General features: G+C 27.3%; 1 protein-coding gene across 1 annotated transcript in view; it reads right to left on the bottom strand.

Moving 5' to 3' along the window:
- LOC100788150 (protein SUPPRESSOR OF K(+) TRANSPORT GROWTH DEFECT 1) overlaps positions 1–881 on the bottom strand; it is a 4774-nt gene extending 3893 nt beyond the window's left edge. Inside the window, exons 1-2 of the mRNA XM_014766023.3 lie at positions 145–881; positions 5–42 (exon numbers count right to left, since the gene is read on the bottom strand). Coding sequence (XP_014621509.1) covers positions 5–42; positions 145–619 — 513 coding nt within the window. The 5' untranslated portion in view covers positions 620–881. The remainder of the gene's footprint in view (positions 1–4; positions 43–144) is intronic.
- Between the last annotated feature and the right edge of the window lie 8639 nt (positions 882–9520).

Genomic DNA, 9520 nt, shown 5'->3' with positions numbered 1-9520 from the left:
GAGGTCCATACAACAAGAAAGCTCTCCAGGGTCGTCTTTTCCCTGTAAATAAGATCAGAAGGAAACAAACATTCAACCAAATTTCACAGAAGAAAATCTCTTACACACTTGTCAAGCACAAGAACAAAATGGAAACTCACTCACCAGTAAAGAACTGAGGGAACTTTACAGGCAAAATCACAGCCTCCTGCAAGGCCTGTTTGGCGCTCTCCAACCCTGCGACGTCGTTCCACTTCACGTTGGGCTTCTCCCTTATGATGGCCGAGTTGAGCCCGGCCCGGAGCTTGGCCTGCTCGGGGTCCTCGCCGTCGCCACCGCCTTCACCGTCCTTTGGCTTGGTTTTGGGCCTTGCAGCCACAGCCGCGTCCCCGTTGGAGGCCGGACCGGGGCCGCCGTCGTCGAGCACGGCCCGAATCTCCTCGGCCCGGCGCAGGTACTCGGTGAACTTCTGCGTGATGGCTTCCTTGATCTTAGGGTTCTTTTCGTACTTGAGATGCGTCTTGAAGTACTCCAAGGCGTTCATGTAGAGAGGGAACGCTTTCGCGTAGTTTCCGGCATTGTCTTCCTGCACGGCCTGCTTCACGTATTCTATCGCTTGCTCCTTGAAATTGCTATACATCTTCTTCCTCCACCGATGGCATGTACGGGAATCGAAATTTCGAACCAGGGAGAGGGAGAAACCCTAGAGGTGCATCGCGATCGTGTGTGTTGGGGAAAGAGGGAGGAGAAGGTGTGGTCGATTTCGAAACCCTAGCTGTTGTTGAAATCGGAATTGATCGGAAATTCGAGGACAGAAGGGGAAAAGAGAAAAAAGAGAAAACCCAATGTTCTGGTTTTGGTGTCCCAAAAATACGCGTTTAGCTTCTGTTTTTTTTGTGTGTGTGAAATTTCCATCCAAAGGGTGGTGGCTAAGGCTATCACCCAATGCGTTGCGTTTTGATTTTATTTTTTTAAAATGCATTTTCTACTTTATCAATCAATCAATTTAAAAAGGAAATGTCAAACTTACTTGGACTGATTAGTGATTAGTGGTAAGAAATTTAGATACTTTGCATAAAATATTTTAAGTTCTAATTTCATTATTGTAAAAATAACAATAACATGTTTTATTTAATATAAAATTTTAAAAATCTTCAGTATTTTGAATATAATATAATTATATTACTAATTAATTAAGTGTATGCAGAATACTATAATATTTAAAATAATTATTATAAAATTCATTATAATATATTATAAATAATAATACAAATTTTTTATATTTTTAATACATTTTAATTAAATGCTAAAATAAAACCTTTTTTGTGTAATCTAAGTTTTAGAACTATACTCAGGCTTAACCAGGTAATTGTATTCTTTAAAAAAAAAGGTAATTATATGCTTTGACGTAATTCATTTAATTTAATATATTTAAATTTTATTTTTATTGAAATAATAATTTAAATTTCTAATATTCAATTAATTTTTAAATAAATAATATATGTATTAGGGTCTTAATAAATTATATTATTATTTAATCACAAATAATTATGTAATCAGGGACAAGTTTACATCGTGGATATGGGGGCAATTGTCTCCATTAAGTAAATTTTGTTATTAGAATATACTTAATTATTATTTTTGCTTCCATAAAAAAATTGAGTTGCCCTCATAAAATATATTTTTTAGGAAAAAATGTAAAAAATTATTAAAGATAAAATAGAAAATAAAATAATACTAATTTTATCCATCTTATATTTTAAGTTTCTAAAAACTTGATTATTTTAATATTTTTATCATGAGATTTGTATTTGTAAAAGTTTATAATATTTTTTGTCTATAAAAATATTATAGATTAATTTTTTTGGCCCTTTAAAAAAGTTTTCTGGATCCATCACTGCATGTAATTGATTTTTATAATAATTGATCTGAAAATTATATTAAAGATTGCTTTTTTATTGATTGATTATATAAAAAATAAATATTGACAGTCCACGTCAATTCCACTTTTAATTTAGATTCTAAATGTACGAATATTGGTATAATTCTTAAAAGTGATGAACGTTAATAATTTTAATTTTTGTAATTTTAAATATCTATAATTGTTATCATTTGATACTATTTTCAAATATTGATTTGATATACTTTTTTTGGTTGCATAAGTTTGTGATGATAAACAGTAACATTAAACGTAACCTAAAAAGCTTAGACCGGAATAATTTTGTCAATGACGCAATAATCCTCAGTGGTGTTTGAAAGAAAATCTGTTTTGAGAGTGAAGGGATGAATGAAACATTATGGGGCAAATTTACATAAGAGGGTTTCATCTACAAAATATTTAATAAAGAGGGTATGCTTTTAAACTATTTATAAAGGGGGGTCATTTTTACAAGTTTGTCGCAGTTGTTATTGGCGATATGACCTGAACCGTCATTGTTATTGACAAGAGAGCGGCTTACATGAACATGTCACCATTGCTGTTGGCGAGTCAGACTGATGTGACCATCCCGTCATTGCTTCTAGCAAGTCTAATGACGTGGAGAGAGTATCGCCCTTTCTATTGGCGAGACATGCACAGCTAGGGTTGCAGCGTAGGTTGCAGAGCAGGATGTCAGCTTTTTTGAGCATATATCGTCATTACTAATGGCGAGAATAATGTGACTGTTGCATGTTCATTCTTTAAAAAAAAAACTTCCGTTAGAACGCGTATACCCTTGTAACCTCTCCCCCAAGTTCCTCTATAATATTTTATCTTCTTCTCCTGCGTTTTAATTTTTCTTTGTGTTTTAATTTTTTCTTTGCGTTTAAATTTTCTTTGTATTTTAATTTATTTGTTATAATATATTTTATTTTATTTTATTTTTGTTAATTGTAGAATATATTATGTTAATTATTACTCCAGTTAAATAATTTTTGGATAATTCCTTAACTTCAAAATTTGGAAGGAAATCACGTAAATATTTTTAAGAAAAAAAAACATCAACAAAGGCTTATAAATAATTAATCGTAATAAAAATAACTTCGAAATAAAAATTCTAATTACAAAAATCAATACACTTAAACTTCAGCTTCAAATTTTATTCTAACAAAAAAAATTATTAGTTCAAATAAATAATTTGTGAATCATAAAAATAAAAAAAAAAATCTATTTGCTTACTCTATTAAACTTAAACTACAAATTAAAACTTAATTCTAACAAAAAAATTATTACTCCGATTAAATAATTTGTGAATAATTCTTTAACTTCAAAAACTGGAAGGGTCACATGTAAAAATTTCTAAGGCATAAAAACCATCAACAAAGGCTTATAAATAATTACTCGTAATAATTTCAAAATAAAAAATTTAATTCCAAAAATTATTATACTTAAACTTCAGCTTCAAATTTGATTCTAACCACAAAAATTATTACTTCAAAATAAATAATTTGTAAATGATAAAAATTATTTAAAAACTTAACTTGAAAGAGAATGAGCGCAAGGCTCGTAAATTATTGACTAAACAACAATAAAAATTGTTACTTTAAATAAATAAGGAGGGAATGAGAAACTTCAAGGCAAAAGCTGGGCTATTTAATGAACGTAAGATTTGTAAATTCTTGATTGAACACGGTGCTGTGTGCTTTCTTTGTTTCTCTCTTCAAAATTACTACAAATTTTCAAGGCAAAAGCTGCCTATTTAAAGGAAACTAGAATTCCCGACACTAGTCTCGCCATTTCCAGGGACGAGACCACTGTCCTAGGCTACATGTGACCTCTGCGTGCATGTGACGTTTGAGCCCTAGCCTGCAACCTATATCGCCAGAAGCATTGGCAACTCTCTCCACGTCACCAGACTTGCCAATGGTGGGACGACCACATCAGCCTGTCTCGCCAACAGCAATGGCGGGGCGGGACCGTTCATGTCATCTCCTTTCTCGCCAATGACAATGGTAGTTCCCACTTATTGCTAATGACACTGGTGACTTTCATACAAAACAGACCCCTTGCGTAATAACTTTCGAAAGAAACCCTGTTACATAAATAGTTTATAGAAAGGACCCTCCGACGTAATTGTATAGGGGGTAATTTTAAATTGCTTGGATAATTTGGTGGGCGTTAATTATGTGGAATAATGTATCATGAGTCACTATTCTCATTGGGTAACTTCTGTAATCACTTTGAGAAGCTTGTTGGTACTTCTGGTACCCAGTAAGTTTTTCTCTTTTACCACATTAATAATATTATTTGCCTTGTAAAAAACAAAAGGTTTGTTAAAGATGAGAGGAGATTTCAAATAAAAGAGAAGACAAGTTTATTTACTCCTTTCCACACCGCAATAATTTAATTGAAGGCAAGCTTATAATCTAACAAAAAGATAGAACTAAATCATACTGAATTCTGTTGTTGATTATAAGGAAAAAAAGAAGAGAAATATTTCATATTTATTAAAAAGATTAGTTAAATTTATTAAATTGTGTTATTTTAAAAAATACAAACATTTTTTTAAAATTATTAATTATTGAAACTTGATATCAAACATAAAAAAGTTCTTAATTTTATTAAATAGATAATCTTGGAAAGAGTCGGTTAAATAAAAATAGGTAAGTAAGATTTGATTATATTTGAGAAAAAAAATAAAAGATTTTTGTTATTTATAATTAAGACCGAAGAGAATATATATTATAGGATTAATAATAATAATAATAATAAATATTATGTCATAACTTAGATTTACGACAATAAAATTTGGATGCACATCCTTTTTAATTAACTTAATTAGATTCACGTGGTCGTCCATCAAAGTTTTAAGGCTAAATTGTAATGTTGCTGTCCATATAATTTTAAATCTATGATTTTGATTTCCTTGTTATTAAATCAAGACATTTAGTTTTCTTATTTTTTAAAATAAGTAATTTTGGTTCATTCAACCACTAACACACTTATTTTGTTTAGTTAGATATAATAGCATTATTTTCTATATATTATTAGCCAAGAGTTATTAATTTTCTAAAAAAATTACAAAAAATTATAAATTACAAAATATTTAATATATAATCTTTTTAATTTTATTTTATATTATTTTATGTTTTTATTTTGAATAGTTGACATAATTTTATTTTATTTTACCAATTTATAATTAAATTTTATAAATTAATTTGTAAATTATTTGCATAATTTTTCTTAAATTGATTTTAGCATACAAATTATTTTTACTCTATTTATTTACGTAGAATTAAAAAAATTATATATTAAATATTTTTAATTTATAAATTTTGATAGTATGAAAAAAATTAATAACTCTTAATTAATTGATGATACATAGAAAATAATGTTAATGTAGTTAACTAAAAAAATAAGTGTTTTATTGTTTTACTTATGAATAATTTTATGTAAATAATTAGAGAAAAAAATAATATGCATATTAAAATCAATTTTTTTTAAAATGCAAATAATTTACATATTAATTTATGAAATTTAATTATAAATTGATAAAATAAAAATATGCAATCTGTTCAAAATAAAATGATATAAAATAAGTTTAAAAATATTTATACATTAAATATTTTTTATTTTATAAATTTTGATGATTTGAAATAATAATAATAATTATTGACTAATGATACATAGAAAATAATTTTAACATAGTTAACTAAACAAAATAAGTGTGTTAAAATTTTATTATTTTATTTATGAATAAAAGATCAATGTTAAATTCCTATTAAAAAAATTATTTTCCACTTTATTTAATATTTATTCACATAAGTAGTATCATGTCAAGGGCTTATCTAAGTTATACGTTGACTGAGAAAAAGGTCAAAATTTTTTATTTTGAAAAATATGATGAATTAAATGTCTTGATTTAAAAATAGAAGAAGCAAAATTAAAGATTTAAAATTACAAGAGATCAAAATTGTAATTTAACCAAAGTTTTAAATATGATCAAAATGAATTCTTTAAAAGTAATCAAATTAATCATACTAATCAAAGTATGATTTGAGTATAAGTGAAAAAAAAAAACGTGTAGTTGGAGCACAAATTTTAGGATTCATTTGATTTGGTAAATAATATTGTTAAAACTTCCAACCTTATTTGATATGAATGGTTGGTGTGACCCATGTATATATTGTTTACATTGATTGAATTTATAGTCATTGAGGATAATACACACTAATTTATATTTATTGTTTTTTTTACAAAATATTTATTGATTTATTAGTAGTATAAATTATGATATTTTACAATGATTATAAAACATGAATATCATCTAGTTGTAGTAAATAGTAAATGTGTATGGGCAATTTTGATTATCCTTTTTAGTTTATATATAACCATAATTTTCACATGTTGGAATTTTTTTATCCATAATACGGTACCAGCGGTGAGCTAGACCCCGTTCAGAAATTTTGTATGCGCATGTTTGAATTTTTTTGGATGCCACTGGAATTTAGAGATGGGACCAAAATGTGAATTGGGTTATGGCTTAACACGTTAATCAAACAAGGCCCATGATATATTGAAAGCCCTTTTTTCTCTTTCCCGACCCCTAAATTTTTGGTTTTTAATTTCCTATTCTATCCATCCCCTTCTTAACATTTCCTCTTCTCTCCTGCCTCACTCTTCTTTTTTCCTTCTTCTAGTCTTTTTTTTTTTTTTTGAAAGGAAGGGGAAAAAAAACTTCATAAGTCTCTGTAAAAATTTATATGCAAGACATCAACCAACAAACATAAAGACAAAAAATATAGAGGGAACTCAAAAACTTTGTCCCCAATCCCCCTCCAATCCCAAGTCATGCTTAGCTAAACAATCGGCGTCTTGTTCTCCTCTCTAAGTATGTGAAAAATGATGGAAACATCATCTATCAAAAAATGTTGAAAGACAACCATAATGTGATCAAATCCCCTAGCAATTGTACCGAGACAATTTACATTACTCTAGTGAGTCAATTTGTTTAAAGACAACCATCTTGAACTAGACTAAAATATGGATGAATTGAAAGACAACCATTTCTTAGCAATTGTACCGAGACATGTCAATTTGTTTCAACCATAATGTGATCAAATCCCCTAGCTCTTGCCAATTTGTTTCCTGATACATCATTTTTTCTTCTAGTGAATCTGCTTCTTCTTCCACTTTCGTTTCGTTTTTCTCATGTTTGTCGATTGAGCAAAAACCAATTTTTGTTATGTAACAAGACTTTTTATTTATGTATTTACTTGTGTATTATGTAATACCTTAATTATAATTTTCCTTTACTATATTATATATTGTGCTAGAATTTTTTTTATATTACTACTTAATAAATAAATGTTTTGAAAAAGGAGAAAACGTTTTAAAATGGATGTTTTTGTAATTAAATGTTCTAAGAAAATAAAAAATAAATTTTTCTAAGAGTTGTTGCATTTCTGTGCCTTGGCCTATGGCCCAAATGTGGTGAGAAACCTGTTTTGCATTCTAAAACCTAAATTTCAGCCTCATGCCCCCTTTGAAAAGAAAAAAAAAAGCAAAATAACTTGGGATTCACATTTTTATAATTCAAAACTTTCATTTTAAATTATTTTTATTTCTTTTTATTCTGCGAAACAGATTGTCGTTGAGCTGCCTTCACCTTATGTTGTGTATTTTTTGTCTATTTTGAGTTGAGAGAGTGAGATTTCTTGCTTGTGAGTGTTCTTCTGTTTGTATGCTGTTATTTTTCTCTTAGCTTGCTATTTATTGTGTGCTTTTCCCACCCCATTAGACGGTAACAATTGAAATCATTGTGCACAACAACAGGTTGGCAATTGTTTATGTTTTAGGGGGAAAAAATCTTTATTAGATTTGACCAACTTTAGGAATTGATCTAATAACATAGCATGAAGGTTGTCTAAAAAAACCAGTCATTGAAACTCAAAAGTTATTAAAACTGAGGATTGATTCAAAATATGACCCAAGCTTCTCTATTTAGGTGTTTTGAAAGTTACTATAAATCAAACACACACTAAATATATAACTTTCTAATAGTTAAAGAAAAACATGGTTGAATAAAATTATAAAATTTTTATCCTTTTTTTATAAAAAAGACATGGTTAAAAACTTAAAATTCACCTCATGTACTACATCGGTTAAATTTCTCTCTAGTCTCTAGTGTTGTTGGCAGCTACACCTTTCAGTCCTTTGTATTTTGTCACCTATTTGAGTGTGTAATAAAATAAAAAATGGGTTTAATGGGGTCACATCACCCAGTTGACAATAATACATGTTTAAGAACCATTTTCCGAGGCAAACAACATTCGACTTGTCAATTTCAGAGGACTTGTATACACTAAACAATGCATCCTCAATGTCAAATCATTTTTTTTAATGTGTGATAAATATATTTTGTGATTAACTTTCATCCGTCACTATTAATGAAATAATCTATATGTTACAGACAGATAAATTTGTCATTAAAATAATTATCAACGTGATCATCTTTAATTATCAGCATAAGAATATATTTGTCTTATAATACTTTTTTGATTTTTTGTCTTCCCATCTATCAGATGAAAATATAAAATTTAATCTCCAAAAATATAAAACGAGTGACAAATATATCTAGACGTTAATAACAAAATGTTAACTAAAATTTTGATGGAATTAAGGTGAAAGAAAAAAAGTTTAAAATTTTGATTTGGTTATTAACTAAAATTCAGATCATGAAATTAAGGTGAAAGAAAAACAATTAAATAAGAAAAAATATAATAAATAATTATTTTTTGTATTTGTTTTATTAACTTTAAATTAATAATAAAAACTCATAAACTAAATTGAGTTTAAAAGAAAAAAGAATACTTATTTTATAAACTCGTAAATATTTTTTTTGACTCCCATGTTTGATGAAAAAATCAAGTAAAAAATATTTATTGGAAAGTATTATAGTTAAATTAGATTCATGAATAATTTTTAGGAAAAATTATAATTGTAATGTAAAAAATGCCCACCTCTTTGGGAATGATTTTTTTAAGATTATGATTTCTTAAATGATTAGTCAATAAAAAATAATTGTATATAATTTTAAAAAAATTAATTTAAAAATTAACAAACTTTTATTATAATTTGTAATTTGATGTCATTGCATATACAAATAGACATTCATATTTTATTATGAAAAAATTATAAAAAAATAATTAAATAAATAATATTTGATTAAATAGAAATAATAATTTTTTTTTATCATTTTACAATAATTTTTTGTATGTTGATAGCTTAGAAATTATATAATAGAATATAAACACTTACCAATGTGATATAACTCTCCCAAAATTTTATCGCAATCATTATAAATTTTTTTAAATTATAATAATTAGTTATAATTTATTGTTAAGATCCGAATATATTTATCACACTTTTTATACTCTCTGAAACTAAATTTTGTATTTACATCTTTCACGGACACATTTATATCAGTGGAGTAAAAACACAAAAAGTAAAAAAAATATTATATGATAAAACATGCCTTTACTGATAATTAGAAATGATTATGTTGAAAATCATTTTAATGATAAATTTATTCATTTGTGCCACGTGACAAACAGAAATTAA

The sequence above is a fragment of the Glycine max genome, chromosome 13 (assembly GCF_000004515.6).
Source record: "Glycine max cultivar Williams 82 chromosome 13, Glycine_max_v4.0, whole genome shotgun sequence".
Lineage (NCBI taxonomy): Eukaryota > Viridiplantae > Streptophyta > Magnoliopsida > Fabales > Fabaceae > Glycine > Glycine max.
The sequence above is the reverse complement of the archived record's forward strand: the minus strand, read 5'-3'. Positions and strand labels throughout refer to the sequence as shown.